The sequence below is a fragment of the Camelus ferus genome, chromosome 19, assembly GCF_009834535.1.
Source record: "Camelus ferus isolate YT-003-E chromosome 19, BCGSAC_Cfer_1.0, whole genome shotgun sequence".
Lineage (NCBI taxonomy): Eukaryota > Metazoa > Chordata > Mammalia > Artiodactyla > Camelidae > Camelus > Camelus ferus.
Window position 1 is genome coordinate 10568714 of NC_045714.1, and position 21003 is coordinate 10589716.

The 21003-nt window shown below is 51.9% G+C and overlaps 1 protein-coding gene and 1 long non-coding RNA gene across 3 annotated transcripts in view; one reads left to right on the top strand and one right to left on the bottom strand.

The window, feature by feature from the left end:
- The window catches only part of BMP7 (bone morphogenetic protein 7), an 87381-nt gene extending 83533 nt beyond the window's left edge, over window positions 1-3848 (bottom strand). The window contains exon 1 of one of the 2 annotated variants that reach the window (XM_006186158.3): window positions 2860-3848. In XM_006186158.3, the coding sequence (XP_006186220.2) occupies window positions 2860-3295 (436 nt within the window). In that variant the 5' untranslated portion in view covers window positions 3296-3848. The remainder of the gene's footprint in view (window positions 1-2859) is intronic. The other variant, XM_032461424.1, reaches the window with a different exon arrangement.
- LOC116657856 lies at window positions 3684-6822 on the top strand. The gene is made up of 2 exons (XR_004313006.1): window positions 3684-3820; window positions 6368-6822. It is a non-coding gene; the product is annotated as an uncharacterized LOC116657856 (long non-coding RNA).
- The last annotated feature ends 14181 nt before the right edge of the window (window positions 6823-21003 follow it).

Below are 21003 nucleotides of genomic sequence, written 5' to 3' on the forward strand. Positions count from 1 at the left end.
CAGCCTGGCAAAAGGCTTGAATTCTGAGGAGAAAGACTTAGAAGAACAAAAACCAGTTTGGCTGCAGACAGAAGAAAGAATAAACGCACCAGGTCTGCAAAAGCCTTCAGAATTCAAGCTGAAGTCCCCAGAGCACTGCAGGACAGCAGTGGTCTGCAGGGGAGGGAGGAGGGCAGTGGAGAAAGAAAGTCAGCTTTCCTTCAAGATTTCCATCAACGGCCCCCTAATAGTCCCCCAGGTCGGCTGCATCATAACAAGTAATGGCTGGATATGAACAAATGACATTTTCTCACCCTTAGGTAACGTGTGAGACTAAACACACCTTTACAAAACTTCGTATGTTACAGGTCAATATGATTTGCAATCCAGGAAAAAAATCATGTGCTTTCTCTCGGCTTCCAGGCAGGTCTCCTACATGCCCCGCTCCAAACCCACGGCTACACCCAGGCCCTCCTGTGGAGAAATCCCGGAACCCCAAAAGAATGGAAGGGATAGGCGATTTATTCCTGTGCGTGTGGCTGCTGAGCAGAAATTGAAGGCCAACCTTGGACACATCTATGGAAGAGTCTTGCAAAACTGCAGTCTGGGTCTTCACCCAACTAATTACTTCAAGTTTTAGGGACAGAGAAAGAAAGAAAACGAGGTCAGTGCACTCTGTTAAAAGCCACTCTGCCATCTAATTTGGAGCGATGTTCCACAAAGCAAGACCTGAGAAAGTCAGGACTGTCCCACAAAGCCCAAAGCCAGCCCGACTGATTAAGAGGCTCCGACAAGCCGGTCTTTGTCCTTTCAAGATGAAAGAAATGGGACTAACGGGTTGAAAGGTGCGTGTACAGCCAGAGGAGAAAAACCACCCAGCTGTGGCCTTCCCAAACAAGTCCCAGCTTGCTCCTACCACCGCCACGGGGGAGCAAACAGCCCTGCCCGAAGTTTCCCAGAGGCGTCCAGGTGGCAACTTAAGTTCTTTTCTGGCAGGAGGGAAGCCTGGGTCTGGCCATGCCGCTGGGCCACAAGCAGCAGGGTGCTTTTTGCACTGGGTTTGCAAGCCCTCCACGGAAGCCAGGGCTCACAAATACCTTTTTAATGACCTCAGCCAGGCTCTGAAGGCCGCCACTAGGACCTGCTGCATTCACTGGGAGTCACAGGTACCCAACAGAGCACAAGATAGCATAAATCTCCAGCCAGAGAAAGGGCCCTGGTTAACCCTCGACTGCAGGATGGCTACCGAGCTCAGCTTTAATTAATTTATGTATATGTACATATTTGGGGGTTTTCTTTATTTCCTGGTATAGGTCATAAACACATACTGAAAAAAAAAATCACACAGACATAAGGACACACAATGAAAAATCAGGCCCCAGCTCCCAAATCCTAAAGCCCCAGCCCCAGTTCTACCCCACCTCCCAGTAAATTCTATTTCCAGTTCATGGTGTCTTCTTCCAGTGGGAAAGGATGATACACAAGCACATGTGTAACCTCACTGATCTGCACCTTGCTTTTTTTCACCTCATATATCTTGGAGATTGTTCTAAATCAGGACATATGGAGCTGCCTCATTCTAACAGGCTGCCTAGTATAATTTAAACTTCCTTAAAGTCATTTTGGCATCTAAACCTCCCACTCCTTGCTCGCTGAAACTTGTTTCACTATTCGATTTTTGACTATTATCAAGGAGAGACAATGGCGTCCCAGGAACTCCAGGGACCTTATCTGGCGCGGGAAGCGTTAAGGTTGATCCGCGCTTCCCCGCGCCTTCCATCCGCGCCCCAGGAGTCCCGCGGGGGGCTTCAGGGTCATTATTTCCATGTTGACACAGCGCCGGTGGACGTGAGTTTGCTGTCTTGACTCCGTTCGGATTTTCGCAAGTTACACTTGTAGAATGAAAGCGGGTCGGGGAAACAACGCTATCGGGGCGTGTTATCTCAGAAGCCAAATATTTGATCATCAGCCCTACAGCGCGCTGCCGGGGGTTAGTTTGAGCAAGTCTGGTGAATGTGCGTGCACAGATGGAGGGGGAGCATCGCGCCCCCGCCGCAGCACCAGCCTCCGGTCCCCCAGGCCGTCGCGACTTCAGTCGGAAGCCGGGTCCCCCAGCCTCCCCCGGAGGCGTCTGCTCGGAGATCTCTCGCTACCCAATCGCCAAAAGCCGTGGTTTGCGCGCCACACGTGATAAACGCTGAAAATGGATTCTGCCCGCCCGGGACCTATCATTAAATATTTAAAATAGAAAGGTCGCAATGGCAACGTTTTTTTCCCCAGCTCCAGCCAGGAGAGCTGAGAGCGAGGGGTGCGCCCAGTGGTCAGGAAAGGGGCCCCGAGGCGGTCGGGGCGCGCAGCACGCTACGGCGGGCGCACCACGAGGGGACAGGTAGGGCTTGCTAGGGCGGGGAAGGGAGTGCGACGGCCGCGATGCCAGGGCCGGGCAGGGCTGAGAGGCGCCCAGAAAGGGCGGGAAGGCAGCCTCGCGGAGCAGGGCCCTTTAAATCCAGGTAGCGCGGGCCGAGCCGGCCGGGCACATCTCACATGACCGAGCCCCGCGCTTTGAACTGAGCCGCGACCCGCCCGGCGCCTGCAGCCCCAGAGGTGCGGCCTCCGACATAACCCGGAGAGGGTTTCAGACCGGTCCTTATTCCCCCAAAACTCCCGCAGGCCAGATGAGCCCGGCTCGTCCCACCTGGGGCACACACAGTATGGGGTCCACTTAGGGCCCAGGGGCTGGGAGACCCTCGGCCAGGCGCTGCCGTTTTGCAAACGGCCGGGAGTGGAAAGATGGGCAGGCTGGGTTTAAGAAGCGGCCCCCTCCCTGCCCCAGAGACTCCTGACTAAGACGCGCACCCCCTCCCTCCTGCCTTCACTCACCGAGGTTGACGAAACTCATGACCATGTCGGCGTCGGTGAGGAAGTGGCTATCTTGCAGGCTGGCCAGAGGGGGGCCCTGGGTACTGAAGACAGCCTTGTAGGGGTAGGAGAAGCCCTGGCCGTCGGGCCCGCCGCCCTCCTCGACCGCCATGGCATTGTATAGGTCCAGCATGAACATGGGCGCCGAGTTGTGCTTGCCCTGGAGGTGGGGGCGCGGGCGATGGGGCAAGCCCAAGATGGAGAGGATCTCGCGCTGCATCTCCCGCCGCTCCTGGCTGCGGAGGCGCCGGTGGATGAAGCTCGAGTGCACCTCGTTGTCCAGGCTGAAGTCGGCCAGGGCGGAGCGCAGCAGGAACAGGGGCGCCCAGAGCGCCACGAAGCTGTGGGGCGCCACGAAGCTGTGGGGCGCCGCGGCGCGCAGCGAGCGCACGTGCATCGCGCCGGCTCTACGCGCGACCCGGGCTCCGGGCACCCGGCACCGGGGCCCGCGCCGCCCCAGGTGGCGGAGGGGGGCAGGCGGCCGTCCACGCCGCTCGGTCACTTGCTGAAGGCGGGCCCCGCTGCGCCCTCGCCGGACATGGCCCCTCCCGGCCGGCTGCGCTCTGCCCGGACCCCCGCCCCCGGCTCGGCGCTGGCCCCGGGGCCCCTCGCCCCGCACTCGCTCGGGCGCACCGCCGGGCTTGGAAACCGGCTGGAGCGAGCGAGTGAGCGAGCAAAGAGGCGGGCGCGGGTGGGAGGAGCAGCCAGCAAACCTAGGAGCCGGGAGAGCGAGCGCCGGGGAGGCAGCAAGGCGGCCGGCGAGCGAGCGCTCCTTCCTCCGGCTCCTCTCGCGTTCTTGCTCTCGGGAGGCGGCGACCCTTCCTCTTCCGAACTCCGGCGCCCAGAGCAAGGGCCTCAGGTCGCTCCGCAAGCCCTGCACGCCCTTGATCGCACGAGAGGCCGCCTCGGGAGCCCCAGAGTGGTACGCGCTGGGGCCTGGGAGGAGGAGGGGGAGGAGGAGGACGGGCTTCCAAGGGCCCCTCCCGCGCCGGCGGCCTCCCACCTGCCCTCGGCCCCGCCCTCCCCCCAGCTGCGCCCAATGGGTTCATTCATTCCTTCTAGTGCGCTCTACAAATATTTACCGAGTGCCCACAGGGTGCCCAGCGTCGGGCCCGGCGCCGCGGGGATGCGGAGCGACGAATCTGAGCCGGCCCAGCCTTCTCTGGACCCGCAGTCCGGACAGGAAGGAGGCCTGAGCAGGACCCGTGGGATTTGGGCTGGGGTAGAACAAGTTGGGGGAGTGTAGAGGAAGAGTCGGAATAAAAGAAGGCTTCCCGCAGGAGGTGGCACCAGACCCCTCCCGTCCCTTGCCCCTCCTTTACTCCAGCCACGCTGATCCCTCCCCGAACTTGCCAACTTGTCTTTGCACTTGCCAGTCCTTCTGCCTGCAACTCAATTTCCTCCCTGTATCCCTCCCCACCGCCACCATCTGGCCAACCCTCCACCTCCCGGTGCCACTCAGGTGCCACTTCCTCCCAGATTAGGGGAGATAAGGTCGCTTCCCCTCCTTACCCCACAAACACTTGTTTTATTTTCTTTAACTCCTCCCGCCGTCTGGAATTACTGTTTGAATTACTGTGACTTCTTTGTCTTGTAGCTCCAGTAGAAATGGAGCTCCCTGGGGGCAGAGGCGGGGCTGTCTCAGATGCACTTGAACCCAGGGCCTGGCAGCCACAGTGGCTGCACAATCATTATTTGCTGAATGATTGAAATTGTGTGAGCTGGAGAATTCCACCTCATCTCCTTCCCTTTGGGGCCCCAACCACTCCTCAGCCTGAGACCAGATATCCCCGCCCCACCCTGTCTGACCTTCCCCACCAGCCCCTGCCTGGCCTGAGGAGCATGCAGCTGGCCTGGCGTCCAGTTCACCTCTCAGCATCTGTGCCTGAGACCCCACCAGACGCTCCTGGCCTTCTTTCTTCCTTCCCTTTATTTATTCATTCATCCTGCAAATGACTGAGCTGCCCACCTGGGGCCCAGCTCACACTGGCCATGGCATACAGGTACCCCAGACAACTCAGAACCCACTGTGAGACCTTAGGTGAACTACTGCTCTTCAGAGCCTCAGTTTCTTCATTTGTAAGATCAGTGCAAAATAACACTTGACCCAGGGTAGCAATGAGGACTACAGGGTCAAAGTCCAATCTTGCCTCCTTCTGTTCTGGGGGCTGCCCCCAAGGAGGCAAACTCACAAACCAGTGGTTCCCAGATGATGGGATAGATGGATGGTGACCACAGGGAGTTTGGGATGAAAAGAGAGGGGTTGAGTTTGGGGACAGGGGGTTCCTTTTGGGGGAGGGTTCTAAGCCTCACCTGGGGGAAGCAGAAAGCTCCAGGGTTAGAAAGAGGAACCTGATCTTCTAGAGACAAAACAGGAACCTTAAATATGGTTTAGGGGCCGGAGGCGAAGCAGCGCTTGTCCACTGATCGTCTCAGGGAAGGATGCTCACTGGCTGGAGCCAGGCAGAGCCAGAGGATCAAGAGGGAGAGACCTGGGATGGGCATTGTGGAGGGTGGGAATGAACACAGGGACCTACTAAGGCCGTGGGAGGCGTGCTGGCTGGTCCCGTGGCCACTGGAGAGTGTGCAACCCAGATCATTTCAGCCTGTTGTAAGTGACAGGAGTAAATAAACAGGGAGAAGTGGAGGGAGGTGGGAAGGGGATCTGCTGGATGCCATTGACCTGAGTCCTGCAAGGGTGAGAGAGAGACGGCTTTCCCAGGGAAAGGCATCCTGGGACCAGCAAGTGCACAGGCCCTGCAGAGTGAGGAAAAGACACCAGGCTCTGTCTCCTCACAGCGACCTGTGCCCCCCAGGGCTGGCCTTCCAGGGGCAAATGCTATGCCACCTCCAATGCCAGCTGAGAGGAAGGAGGTTGCTTTCTTCCAAAATCTTAACACTATTCCTCTGCAGCAGCCTTCTCTGCTTTTTAATCCACTGTCAAATATTTGCTGGGGCGGGGTTGGGGGGCAGATTTTAACAAGCCAAGTGAGGCGGGGGTGGGGGGTGGGCGCAGAAAGCGCTACCAGTCTATACCTGGAAACAACCGCTTGGTCAGCATCTGCCCTGTCCTCCCCTGGCCACGGGAAGGCCTGCAGCAAGCATTATAGTTTACACCTCTGTGCACCTCACCTGAGCCTGGCACACAGCAGGTGCTCCAGGTACTATTTATTGAGCACCTGTTCAATAAGTAGTAATAAGTAAGGCCAATTCCTAAAGAGAAAGGAGGACTGAGGGCTGACTGTACAGGCACCCGCCAAAGGCATCTGGCAGACTCCTCACCTGCCACCCTTTGTCGGGGATGCCATCTTTTCTCATAGGAGTTGGAGACCATGTGCTCTCTATATCCGAGACCTGGAAGAGACAAGGTTCCCTTTGAACCCCCACCACCCCCTATGTAACCTTATATTTCCTCTGATCCATGCTGGAGGAGCAGATGGGCTCTAATTTTCCCTGCTTTCTCCCTCAGAGGAGTCCCCAAGACTGCACCTCGCCCCCAGTGAACACTGGCTTGACTGCTGAATGAATGAATGAATGTATACAAGCCTGCAAACAAGAAGTATCCAGCTGGGAGTACATCAGATGCTGGTCTGAGAACTGAGGCCACCAGCAAAGGCTTCAAGACTGTCTAGAGAAAGTCTTGAGTGGGAGGAAGCAGCCTGGTCTCACACCTCAGCCCTGCCACTTGCAGTCGTGTCCCAGGGACTTAACCTCCCAGTGCCTCGGTTCTCCTATCTGTATAACGGGGGGACTAATAGCGCCTGTCTCCTAGGGAGGATTCGGGAAGTGAATTCAATTCATGCAAAGGACTTCGCAAGGTGCCTGGGGCCCAGAGAAAGCATTTGATAGATGTTAGTTGCCATCTGGATGAAGAGGAAAATATGTTAACCGAAAAGCCTCCTAAGCTTAAAAATAACAACTTTTCATGATGGTCTGCTTTTTGGCCGAGCAGAGGGAAGCAAATGTCTCCTGACTATGAGATCCAGAGCAAGAGCAAGAGTGTGAGCTCCAGAGAGCAGGGCAGAGCGGGAGGGTGGTATCAGGGAGGAAAGGGTGATATCCCCTCCTTCCTACCCTCCCGTTGTCCCCCAGCCTCCCCCGCCCATGCCATCCAGGGCCTAGGAACTTCCCTGGGGCCTATCTCATTTCCCCAGCAGACAGCCCCCCGCCCTGCCCCCAGTTGTGGTTCCCCAAGCTGGGGCACCCAGTGCTAGACTCCCTGGCCGTAACCCGATCTCCTCAGTCTGCTCCACACCTGGGGCCAGCTTTGCCCGGATGAAAGATGGCCTGGAAATGTGAGGGGTATTATTGTGTCTGGCCTGCCCCCGGCCGAGTGTCCACACCCCTCACTCACCGGCCTCCCAGCACTGAGTAAAGAGTTTTCATTTCATACATCATCAGTCACATTTTGCCGGAGCAATTTTGACCAAGTCAGCATATGTCTCGAAAGCAATAAAAAGAAGAAAAGAATTCTGCTGACACGCACATTCAGCAGGAGGGAGAACCTCATCTTCATCGGCAGATCGTACACCGTCTGCCCCGGAGGAAGCTTGGCAGGCCTGGGGGCTCCCTGGGAGGCGCCCCGCACAGCGCAGAGAGCCTGGGGGCTGCTCCCTCTGTCCAACCACCTGGCCAAGGCCTGATGACCTGGGCCTCAGACCCCAGGAGGGAATAGGGGGCCAACAGCCTCTTCATGCACAGGCTTTAAAATCCTTGTCTGCAAAGAGATAGACCCCGGAGGGGAAATGACTTTAGCACACCTGTCATTAAATGTGGTTTCCAAGCAAGTCTTCCACTGCACTGGAGACAGACAGAGATGCAGGCTTTCTCACTCTGTAGCTTTCTCTGCACAATTTTTTTAAACAGAAGAGTAAGATGCTAAACAGTTTCTATCAGTCTTAAGCACACGTGGCAGTAACCACAGCTCCAAATGGAAAACACAGACAGAAAGACTCTCTCTCTCTCTCTCCCCAGAGAAAGGTGATGCCCGAGGCAGGATTTCCAGGGTCTCCCAAACAGCTAGTGGGGATCTGCGGTTTTGTTAATTATTAGCACGGCTTTTATTTCTTCCTCGAATGGAGGAAATCTGATTTGGTTTGGAGAACTTACTAGCCTTGGTTCAGCTTTAGAGAAGGTCCTTTCCTCCCTTCCAGATGTGAATAAGAGTGGCCGACAAGCCCAAAGCATTTCCCTTCCGCCGGGCACCTGCTAAGACTGCTCTGCCTTAGCCCATCCACCCTCTGACACAGAAGGGCCCATTCTGCTTCTGAGACCACAGAGGAGGAGACCGAGATTCTGAGAGTGCCTCGCCCAAACTCACACTGTTCATCCGTGACAGAACGATTCTCCTAAGCCACATCTGTCTACACAGCCCAGGCTCCTCACCATCTGGTGGTTTAATGATCCGGGAGCTGATCTTTTCTCCTCTGCTTGATCCTAAAGCAACACTTCTCCATCCAGACTGCACTGAAACTCCTGGGAGCTATCAAAATGCAGATTCCCACACAGCCAGTGGGAGCGGGGCCGAGATTCTGCACTTTCACCCAGTTCCGGGGTTGGGGGGGGGCGAGACAGACGCTGCTGTCTGAGTATTACGTGTTGAGAAGCAAGGTTCTACATTTCTGAAGTTACAACTCCCTTTCCTCCTAATTTCACTAAAGGGGGCCATGAGCACAGACAGAATAACAGGCGGCAAGGGTCGCCAGGCCCAGACGCAACAGGGGATGGGTGGGGACCAGGGTGAACTGGAAACCATATTACCATGGGGGATGCCACCCAGGAATTTGATTCTAGTGTTACCAGATAGTTTTAATTTTCAAGAGAAGCTGGAGATTTGGGTTTATATGTAATGACTGTCAGTGTGTACTTGTTGGCAACTGATTCCATTTGTTTTTGAACTGTTAGACCAAAGAAAACCCATCTACCAGTCAGATTCTGGAATCTAGTTGCCTCTAGCCTTCTAAAGGGCTCTTCTGGTTTTGGAGGACTTATCTAGCCTTCCCTTTGCCCCCAAGCCAAAAGACCACCAAAGGAAAGCATTTCTAAGCAGCTCTATTTAATCCACTATTCAAGAAACATGGAGTGAGAGGTGGGAACCTGCCCCTCCCCTGCCTCTGGGCAAAGTCAGACCCTAACTCTCTCCAGAGTCTCCTGCTATAACTGATCTTCTGATAAACTCACCCTCCCTCAGTTTAGAAAATTCACCCCCAAACATCGAAACCCAGAGGTTTCTACTACCACTTGCTCCAACTTTCTTTAGGAGCAAGAGTGTTGTTGCTATTGCTTCTCCCTCCTTCTAGCTGCATCTGAATCCTTTCTTATGTGTGGGAATTCCCTGTCTTGAAAAGCACACCCTGTCCTTCCTCCCCAGACAGGAGCTGAACATCCCGGAGATGCACTGTCCCAGCCTGCTCTGCAGCCGGTGCACTGGTACGTGACCAAATCTCAGCCTATCGGAGGCAGCCACCCCAGAAGCTGTTATCCTGCAGAGCAATCTGGGGCCGTGTTCCCAGCTGCAGAGCTCCTTAGCGTAGTTATCCAGCCTTCCTGTGTGTCCTGTGAGCTTCCCAAGATCCTCTGGTGAACATTGTTCTTGGATCAGTTAGCCCCAGATGGTTTCTGTTGCCCACAGCTATGAACCCTGCAGGATAAGGCATCAAGGAACTGGAAGGGGGGAGGGGCCATGGAAATCACATCGATCTAAAGTTTACAGACCTTTTCTTTCTCTCTCTCTCTCTCTCTCTCTTTTTTTTTTTTTTTTCCAGCAGCTGAAACTTCTGGTTAGGGAAGCTTTTCACAGATGCCCAACTCAGAAAACAGAAAACAGAGCTTCTCTGGTTCCACAGGGCAGGAAAGGGGGCTAGGGCTACTACATTTAGTGAATAAAAATATAAGATGCCCAGTTAAATTTGAATTTCAGATAAATAAGGAATAATTTTTAGTATAAGTATATCCCATATATCATTTGGGATATACTTACGATGAAAGTTTATTTCTTTGTTTATTGAAAAAGGTGTTTTCTAGTTTAAGCCATTGTGTACTGAGTTTCGGATCAGTTACAACTAAAGTCCTGCAAATGTATGCTTCATTTCCTGCATCTTGAAGATAGAGAAATTGAGACCCAGAGGAAAACTATGGGGCCCAAAGTCTTAAGAGTGAGTCAGAGCAGAGCTGGGATTCAAATTCAGGTTCCTGGCTCCCAGGAGCTCATCACTGCTCCCCACTATGCTTCTCTCCACCTGTTTCTTCTTCCTTCTCTTCCCTGCCTCACTGTGTTTCTGCCCATTTAAAAAAACCAAACTACTCTTTCTTCTACTTTGAATTTTATCTTTACTGTCTCCTGCTTGGCACACCCTCACTCTAAATAGGTTAGTCCTGATTCAGGTAAAAAGATAATTTGAGAAGATTAACATATTAGAGCTCATTTTCCGTCAGAGGCAAAGACTCTTATTAAAGAGTCACATTAATGACACAACTATCTGGTGTTGAGCATGTTACAGATTATCTTGAATCTTCTAACAGCCCTGAAATTAGATGCTGTGTCTCCCATTTCACAGATGAAGATCCGGAGGCACAGAGGTCAGAGAACTTGGCCAAGACCACATGGTTAATGAAGGCCAAAGCCAGCATTCAAGTCCTGGGCAACCTGATTCTCACTCTTATTTCCTCCAGCCACACCTCTCCATAAAGCCAGCCTACAGCTTTTATTCCTGTAGCTCACATGATGACTGACCACTGAGTAAGGTTGCAGGATTTAACAAATAAAAATATAGGTCACACAGTTTGATTTGAATTTCAGATACACATGATTAATTTAAAAATAAAAGTATGTCCCAAATTGTGTGGGGCCTTACTTACATTAAAACTTAGTCACTGTGTGTCTGATATTCAGATTTAATTGGGCATCCTGTATTTTATATATGGCAATTCTACATGAAGGGGCTCTTCTGGGTAAAGCAAAAAGCCTCAGTTGTGTCCTGGGTTCTGCCTTGTAGAAAAACACGCACCACAGGACCTTTGCACTTGTACCATCTGCCTGGAAGGCACATCTGCCAATATCCACATGGCTTCCTCCCTCACCTCCTTCAAGCCTTGCTCAAATGTCACGTCACCACTGCAGCTTTCCCCTCCCCAAAATCACATCTCCCCACTCCTGCCTTCCTTATCTTCCTCTCCGTGTTTTCTGCTTCTCGATAATACCACCCGAAATATTCCACAGTGACGTGTGTATTGTTTCTCTCCCCCACTGGAGTGCGGGCGTGGATCTGTTCACTAAGGCGAGTAGAGCCCAGAATAGTGTCTCCTATGCAGTTGATGCTCACAAGTATTTGTTGAGTAACTGAACTGACTCCCTGAGAGCAATTTCTGGTTTCTGTCTGGAAAACTACCTGACTCAAGAACCAGGAGCTGGGATTGTCACTGGCACCTTGTCACCAAGGCAATGCCCCCGAGGGGCTCAACGTGTAGCCCAGCATCACCAGGGAGATCAGGTGACAAAATGGCCTCGGCAGTGGCTGCAGATTAGAACAGCCACGCGAGTGCTCAAGTGTTAGACTGTGGTTTCATTTTCTCCTTCAAGGGCTCATGTCCCCAAACAACTGAGTCCCAGGGACACAAACCCTGGAAGTCAGCTTTTCCCATTTTCACCCAGCGTTCAGAGTGTGTGCAAGCTGCCCCGCACGCCTCACCCCAGCATCACCGCAGACAACAGTGTAAAAAGCACTTTTGCGTCTGATGGAAGGAAACACACTTACAGACGTTATTATCAACAGCAGCTAAATAGTCCGGGTTTCCCAGCACATTATCTACAAGACCGCGTTTAAGAATTGTGAGGACAATTCTTCTGAAGTCTGTATTTTGTATGCCCTTTTCACAGATGAGGAAACTGAGGTTCAGGGAGAGTAAGCAGTTTCCCCAGGGTTTCACTACCAGAAAGCAACAGAGTTACATATGAACTCAGACAGCCCGATATCAGGCTCTCAGCCCATGTCCTCACCTGTAAAACAGATGCAATAATAGTACAACGTGCAGGGAGGGTAGAGCTCAGTGATAGAGTGTGTGCTTAGCATGCACAAGGTCCTGGGTTCAACCCCTAGTACCTCCATTAAAATAAATAAATAAAACCTAATTTTCCATTGAAAAAAAATGAAATAAAAATGCTCAATTTTTTTTTTTAAAAGTTGAAAAAATAACAGTACTACCTGGCTGGGATGTGGTACGAAGTGCTTGCGTGGGCCCAAGTGCCCACCACAGGCGCCCTTGCCCCATCTCCAGCTGGAGAGGGTTAGGCTAGAGGAGGTCACTGAGGGCCACCAGTCCAGGCTGGCCAGAGTGATCAGTGACATGGCTTGGAGCAAGACACTAGCCAGACTTATCAGATTCACTCTTTCGGGTATTTAAAGCAGAAAATACTGGAAAAATGAGGCTTCTCTTGAGAAAATGAGAGGAGTCCACGTCAGGAGGTAGAAAATGAAATTAGCACAGCCTTGATGGGTTAGGAGCAAGCTGGCATCATAAAGGAGCTCAGGCCACTGTGTCCAGAGGTACAGGTGTGCACCCTTGGATCACCATTCCCATCCTTGTCTGACGGTATTGACTTCCAGGCTTGGGCAGTGCACACCCTGAGTGACTGTACCTGGCAGCCCTGGGATTTTGTTTATTCATGACTCACTCACATAAGCGTATTTAGTTCCTACTACGTGGCAGTCCCTATATAGCCCCTGAGGTAGCAGCAGTGGAAAGACATTCAAAATTTCTTATATTCTAGTTGGGGGAGACAGACAAGAAATAAGAGTGAGTGACAAGTTCCAAAGAGGAAAAGAAAGCCAAGGGGGAGGCTGAGAGCAGCAGGAGGGGGAAATGTCTCTGAAATGTGATGTCTGAGAAGTCAGGCATGTGTCAAAAGGGGAATGAGTGCTCCTGGCAGAGGCAACAGCAAGTGCAAAGGCCCTGAGTTGACTCCCAAGAGCATCTGGGCTACTTGACTCCAGAAATAACCTCTAACTTCAGCTTTTCCAGGGGTCTGATGGTTCCCTGTGCCCAGCTCCCTGGACACCAGTGTCTTTATGATACCAGCATATTCCTTGGGTTGGCTTAAGTGGGTGCCTAATTCTTAGAGCCTAAAGAACTCAGCCCACACCCCCAGCCTGGACCCCTGCCCACAAGCAGAGTGCAGACATGATGCTGCTGGGTGCTCATCCATTTCTCCTGGTCTGAAGCTCAGCACCCTCCTCAGCTAGACCCTTCCCCAGCCGCCTCAGAGGACTGAGTTCCCAATTAGCTATCTGCAGTCACAAACCCAGAAAGTGTGACGTTCCCAGACATCAAAGGGGTTACAAGGATGGCAGCCACCTCAGAGCCAGACCTCCTCCTGCAGCTGCTGTTCAGACACTGAGTCTGACATTTGTTCTCAGGGCTCCAATGAAGGGGAGAAGCTACCGATGTCTCGAGCCATCTCCCACCCCCACCCCTGCCGTAATTTGTGGCTCCCATGTCCCTCCATGTCTCTGGCTCTATGGCCCTGATTTTGTTTTTATGGGGTAATATTCTTTGATTCCCAAATGCCCTGTGGGAATTTGCTGGGGGCGGGAGGTGGGAACCAGAGAAACAAAAGGATGTTTTACAGTGGTTCAAAAGCATCATTATAACCAGAAAATTTAATTTACGGACTTTTGGTTCTTTCATTTCCATTTCTGAAAGACAGAAAAAAAGTCAGTAGAGTGTGGCCACACTCAGTCCCTCTGGCTTGGAGGATAGTTCAAGGCATCTGTGACTTCAGAAAGCCTTCTTGGCATTAAGCAATAAACAGGCCAAGCAGATAAAACCATCCTGTGTTTAAAAAGCTGGTCTGTCTCCGAGGCAGAATTTTTATAGATAAAACAACAGAATGTGAATTCAGAAGAGTCATCTTGTATAAATGGTCCCACGTGGACACAGATCTCCTCGTCCAGGAGGTGAACTCTACAACAGACAGGGAGGTTTGGGGGGGATTTAGAGAACTCTATCTGCTGGCTTCAAGAAGCTACACTGAAGTCCCACTTCCCAGATGAGTCTGACGTTGCAAACACTGCCTTCACACCTCTGCTGTCTCACACCTGGAATGCCTTTCCTCTTTCTTCCTGGTCATCAAAATGCCCACACGTGTCCTGTGGGAAAAGGAATTTCTGGTCAAGTAAGTTTAGGAAGTGATGAGCTCAAGAAAGATAAACAGGATTCCTCACTGCAGGACTCCTCCATCTTTAATTAGAGCACAGTGTTGCCCCGAGCTCTCACGCGCCGTCAGAGGTCTACCGAGTACCAGTGATATAAGCCCAAATAGAAGTGATGTCTCTGAAGGGGAGCTCCATGGGGGCCGTGCTGGCCCGGGGGCTCATGATGCCTTCTCTGCAGCTTTGTTTCTCTGTCTCTTGCTTTTGATTCGGCATCTGTCTGAATGTTCATTATTTCCTGCCACAGACAGATTCCTCTGCATGGCAGGGGGTCCCAGTCACTGACTGCTCCAGACCTACAGTGTTGGCTGGTGACTCTGGAGTGGGACAGCCCCACTCCCAAAAGATGCCCAGGTCTTGACTCGCCTCGTGGACCAGGAAATGGAGCACCTGGATCTCCTGATGTGGGTCACCTGACGGCCCCTACGTCGGGGTGGGGGTCAGGGCACTGAGAGCCCCACCAGAGACCCATGCCTGCCGTGGGGCAGGAGCAGTTCCTCCAAAGCAGGGAGCTGTTGTCACCAGAAAAAGCAGGGATGGGATTCCAGGTGGGAGAAAATGAATTAGCAGGTACCAGTGCTGGGTTTGATCAAGGAAGCCCCTTTCTGGTCAAGCATCCAGCTGAGCTGGGGTTTTGCAGACAGACAGACACCCTGGGGAGCCAGACTTATCCCTGCCATGTGGCCTCCCCATCCTCCAGTTTCCACCTGCGCTTGATGGCTGGCAGATCATTAGCACCGGACGCCTCGTGCCCAGTGATTTCCGAGGTCCCAGAGGGCACACTGTATACCGTGGTTTTATACTTTCTGCGACTAACGCGGGACTCTGCACACAGTCAGTGCTCAATAACTACCTGACAGACGGAGGAGTTCGCAGAGTCCCCTGCACTTTCTCTATCACAGCCTAGCTCATCTCACGTTGGTGCAGGTCCTGACTTCTAGTCCACCTCCCTAAGACGGCAGAGTCGCACCCGACTTGCTCTCTGATGACAGTGGCTGGTACGTGGTCAGAGATGCTGAATCAGAGTGATGTCGCTCTCCAGTGGTTAGGGGGCTTTTCCCTGTCTTTGTTCCTTCCTCGCATCTTAAATTCGTTTATTCCTCTTTTTCAAGAGGAAGGGTCCCCCTGCTAGGGGCTCATCCTGTTTTCATGCAACGAATATTCATTGAGCTTTACTATGTGTGTCCGACAGGCACCCCTCTGAGGGTGGCGGGGACAGGAGGGAACAATGCAGACTAAATACAATCCCTGACATGTGAGGCTTCTGTCCTGACGAAGGCCAGAAGATGAGGGGAAGCAATTGCCTGTCCTGACAGCAACACATCTCATCCTCACCTCTCAGCAGCCGGCCTGGGGCTGCACAGGCATCCTTAGCTGCAACAGGGACTAAGCAAAGTGTATTTTAACTGGCGTGATGTTGGTTCTGCTAGAAAGGATGGAGGGGAGAAGGGATGCAGGGTCAGCAAGCGGCAGCATCTGCCTCAGCACATCACAGGCCCAACTCGTCCCAGCCGCCTTCTATCTTTGTGACGTGCGGACGGTGCATCCAGTCCAGGGACGATCGGGGGCAGCGAACTGTGGCCCCCAGGCCACATGCAGTCACCCCTTTTAGTTACTAAAGTCTTACTGGGACACAGCTTCTGCCATGTGTTCACATATTGCCAATCACTGCTTTCACGCTGCAACAGCTTCGCTGAGTAGCTGGGAGAGACCATAGAGTCTGCAGAACCCAAAATACTTACAATCTGGCACTTTGCAGAAAACGTTTACTGACTCTTGCATTAAATCCTTGTTTCTCAAAGTGTGGCTGGTGGGCTGGCAGCCCTGGCATCGCTGAGAGCAGGCTGAGAGCAGGCTCTCTGGCGCAGCCAGGCCTGCTGATCAGAATGGGCTGCCGCGCGGTGCGGGAGCCTGCGCGATTCACTGACCCCTTCCCAGCCTTCCAGCTCTCATCTGTAAAATGGGGAGAATTCTCTCATTTTTCTCTCTCCCGTGTCACCAGGAACAGACAGCTAACCCATGGAACAGAAAGTGCCTGTCCTATACTAATTACTTAAGAGATGGTGACTAATCACTACTATTGGCCTTCATGTCACCCTCATCACCCCCACTGCCCCAGAAGGGCACTTAGGAATTCCTCGGGGGATAAAGAGACAGGGCCCTGGACTCTGCTGGCTGCTGGCCACCGGGAGAGAAACACCAGTGACATCATTCTGGTACTGAATTCCCTTTGGGGCTTTAATCTGACATCACACGGAAATGCTTCAACCCAGCTGTTTCCCCTGCAGCTTTCTGGCTAGTTCTCCACTGTTTGCACTGGAGGGTCCTCCTCAGCCCTTAACCAGGACATTTTTCCCCAAGTCAAGTCCAAAACAGTCAGACTTGTTCCTCTGACTCCTTTTGTTCAGATCTACCCATGAGCCTGAATGAAAATGGTTCTGAGCTGTGTTAAGCCCTGCACAGCAAGAACGGCCCACAGCCCCAGTGAGCTGAGCATTCTGGAAAAATCTGGACAAGGAATCTCAAGATCAAACAAGGTGAGCTTCTGAACCCAGTCTCCCCAGAAATTTCATCTTTGCCAATACAGATAACAATAGGATTAAAGACTAATTTAAAAAAACCCCAAAATTTAAAAATAATTCCTTTTAGGTGGTGCATTCTAAAGAATAGCTGGCATTGAACTGGTTTGATGCTCCAGAGAGCTGCTCGCCACAAACATTCCCATCCCCCACATCACACAAGCAGCTCCACTTTGGGGCAATTCTGCCTGTTGCTGACAAATGCCCCTACCTGTTTGGAGCTTCTCAGCAGCAGAAAATCACTGACCACAAAGCTTCCAGGGCGGGCACTTAAAATCAACCCAGAGACACTCCCCTTTCACGCGCTTCTGCCTCTGTGTCCTTTTTTGCAGTCCAGCTCCACACTGTTCCTTGCAGACTGGATCAGCATGCAAGCCAGGAATTCTTCTAAGGCGCTCTGTATGCGTAAATATGATCACCTTGAGCTTGTGCAGGAATAAGAGAGCTCCAGTTACCAGGGGCTTTCGGAGGCTTTTAATAGGAAGCATTTGTGCCAAATAAAAAGGCTTCTCCTTGTGTTTTGCTTTAGTTATAAATTATCTGCTCCATGGATCCAACTAGAAATCTCTGCTGAGGGTGAACTCCGTGGCATGGCTGGATCCAGATTTGCTGCTTAGTGCAGATAGATTTTCAGCGGCTGCAATCAAACTGCAACCAGGGGGACAATAAGAACAGAACTTCTTTTGTTCTGATTAAACTGTTTTTAATGGTCCCTTCTAGGCCGTGCTTTAGTGGGAGTCTCAACAAGGCCACTCATTGAGACGTCCTTGAAAGAGCCAAGTGGAGCAGAGCACGAGGGAGCCCTCGGGAGGGGCTGGCAGCCCTTTGCTCAGCCTTGGTGGTCCTGCTGCAAAGGAGAACTGGGCTATTTTATTTGTTGTCCAAGATGGAAAAGGGAAGGGGGTTGGTGTGAGGAGGACTGTCCCACAAATTTCCATAATTAGTGCCTGCATAGTGTTAGGGACACACACACACACACACACACACACACACACACACACACACACACACGTAACATCAATCATCAATCTGGAGCGACAGGGATTCCCTAAAGCTGAAAACCCAGAAGCTGGTAGAGCTGATGCACTAGATGGGACAATTTGTGTCCTCCTGGCCGGGAACTCAGATTGCATTCGGGGAGCCACATTTCTCACAACTGTGCTTTTCATCTAGAGGCCTCGGGAGCCCCTTTGGCTCCTGCAGGACCCGGAATCCAGACAGGAAAAAGCAGGCGAAATGTACCAACCACTCACAGGGCACAACGTGCTGCCTGCTCTCAACACCCCTGTGAAAACCCGAGGTCCGTGTGTGTGTCCTTGAGGGTCTCCCAGGTGGGCCCAAAGGATGCCGTCTGTGCAACAACAGGGATGCAAGACACAAGGAAACAAAAGCTGTGGTTTATCCCTCGGAGAAAGTCTCCCCACTTTTAACTGGACACGTGCAAGTGAGATTTTAAATGTGCTTATTTGTTCTCTTTAAAGAGCACAGTTTGGCTTCCCCACATTAGTGAAGTCTGGGCTGGCTGTTCTCAGCCAGGGGCGGTTCTCCCCCCAGCCCCCAGGGACAGGTGTCAATGTCTGGGTCACAACTGGCGGGGGTGCTACTGGCATGTGGTGGGTGGAGGCCAGGGATGCCGCTCACCCTCCTACGTACACGGGACGGCCCCACAGCAGGGAGGGATCCGACCCAAATGTCCGTGGTGCCGAGGCTGAGAAACCCTGGGCTAGAAGAAAGCGACCCAGACCCACAGCCAAGATTGGGAGGATCCGGATACTCACTCAGTTACAAGTCAGGAAAGATGGAACTGCTTTCCGACTGGCGGGGGGCACAGTTCCTCCCTCCCAAATGCGTCAGAACAGCAAGGGGTCTGCCGCTCTTTGAAGCAAGGGCTTTGGGGTTAGTCTTTATTTGGCACTAAATCATCTTAAATTGCATGGGGAAATGGAATACAATTCAAGTTATATTACTAATCAATCTTTCAGTGGAATAAATCATGTGGAATGATATTCGATTAAATCTGTAAGCAATTAAAGGTCATGCGGACTCTGTGGGGGAAATTCTGGACTTTCATCAAGTTTCCCTCATGCTCACTCCTCTCCCCGCCAAAACCACACCTGCTTCTATCACAGGGGACTGTCTGGAGGTAGACCATGCTTGTTACTTGACATACTGATTTATTAATCACGTCACTTTTTCTCTGAGAAGTAATAGGAAGAGGCTGGTATCAGAGAACTTTGAACAAAGAAGAGGGTGAAACTCAGGGTCCACATCCTGAGGTTTGAGTCTCGGCCCAGCTGGCTGTGTGACCTTGAGCTACCTGCCCCCTTCTCCCCCAAAACCTTGAGTTTCCTCATCTATAAAAGGGGAATAAAAACAGTTCCCTTCTCCTAGGGTTCTTACCAAGATTGAAATGAGATCACAGATGTAAGCTGCTCAGCACTCTCCCCGGCCCCTGGGAGCTGGTCAGGAGATGCCGGCTGTCCTTATGGTCCAGCTTTGTCCCTCTGCGGGTCCAGGGAAGCTCGAAGTGAAGAGGTCCCCCATGTATTCTTGGGACACCCTCTTAGGACGTTTGTGATTTGGAATCTGCCTTCCCCTGTAGAACGTAAGCTGTATGAGAGCAGAGCAGGTCTGTCTTGGCGCTGGGCACAGGCACACAGTAAGCGCTCAATAAACGCTTGCAAAATGAATGAACAGTGAAGAGAACATTTGACCAGTAACAAGAGCCTGGACTTCTAGTCCTTTCTCTACAATTTACTAGCCGTGGACTTGGAATAACAAAGATAACAGCCCTCTCTTTCTCTCTCGCACACCTCCGTATCAGCAGGTCCTGCCACCTCTACCTTCAAGGTCGATTCTGACTCCACCCACTTTTCCTACCTGCACCTGAACCCAGGCCACCATCACCTCTGCCTGGATGGCGGCCCCGGCCTCGTCCAGGAGCCCACGCCGCAGTTCACAGCTGCTCCACCTTCCTGGCTGCCGTCACCACTCTTGCTCCCTTCCGGCTGTTGCAGCCGAGCCGGCCTCCTCCTCCAGGGTCACCACCCAGACCGCCCTATCAGAACAGGCTCTCTGCTCTGCAGCGCTGCAAATGAAGGGCACTGCCCCGAGGTTAGCCGCTCTCCAAGTTCGTTTTAGTCAAGGTTCTTCAGGAAGCTGATGACATCCACACAATGAAACAACTCTTTCACACTGTCCCCTTGGTTTCAAAAGTTTCTTGGTTTTCCCATCCCCTCACATGGACTACTTTCTTGGGGACTAGAGGTCGGGGGGGGGTACCCTCTCTGGTCACCACAACATTTTTTCCTTTATGGGTGGCTTTGAGGCCAGTAGCCTAGCTCAGACTGACTGAAATCTGGGCTTTGTCTAGCATCAAGGTCCAACCCAGCATTCTCTTTTAATTTCATTTTCTCTATGACAGACAACAGTGACCAAAGTATTATATATTTTGCTTTTTTTCCTTATTAGTTTACATTTCCTTATGCATCCAGTGAATCAACTCCCCAGGAGTTGGATCCAACTCTGCGTTCCACTGGCAACTTTAACCTTTAGTAACTGATTGCAGCACTCCTGCTGTTCCATACCATGGGCGACCACATGGCCACACAGGAATCAACAGTTCCTCATCCTCCACCCTTTCATCCTCTCTCTTCTCAAGCCCCACAAGCCAGGGCTGTTCTAACAAATCCCACTTCTGACACCAACTATATGTTCTGTTTCTACTCCCAACACTTCTGATGCCAAATGTGTGTGTGGGTTTTTTCCTACACCAACCATTTCTCCGACTCTCTAGACACCAATTGGGTACCCTACAATTCAGTTCAATCCTGACACTACCTACCTGGAGCTAGATCCCACAAGTTAGGGGCTCAGTCCCAAAAGGCTGCCCTGACATTAGATGTCAACCACAAGTGCTGGACCTCCTGCACTTCTGACCAACCACTGGGGGTTCCCATTACTCCCCATCTCAGGTTTAATAATTTGCTATAACTGCTTGTAAAACTCAGAGACACACTACTTACTTTTACTGGTTTATTAAAAAGGATATTATAAATAATAAAAATGAACAGCCAGATGAAGAGGTACATAGGCCCAAGTCCGAAAGGATCAAACCAGGAACTTCTGTTCTTTGGGGTTGGAGGATGCCACCCTTCCAGCCTGTGGGTATGTTTGATAACCTGGAAGCTCCCTGAACATCATAATTTAGGGTTTTTTATGGAAGTTTCATAAGCATGATCAATTGTTAACTCAATCCTCAGCCTCTCTCCCTTTCCCTAAGATTGGGGGGTAGGGCTGAAAGTATCAAGCTTCTAATC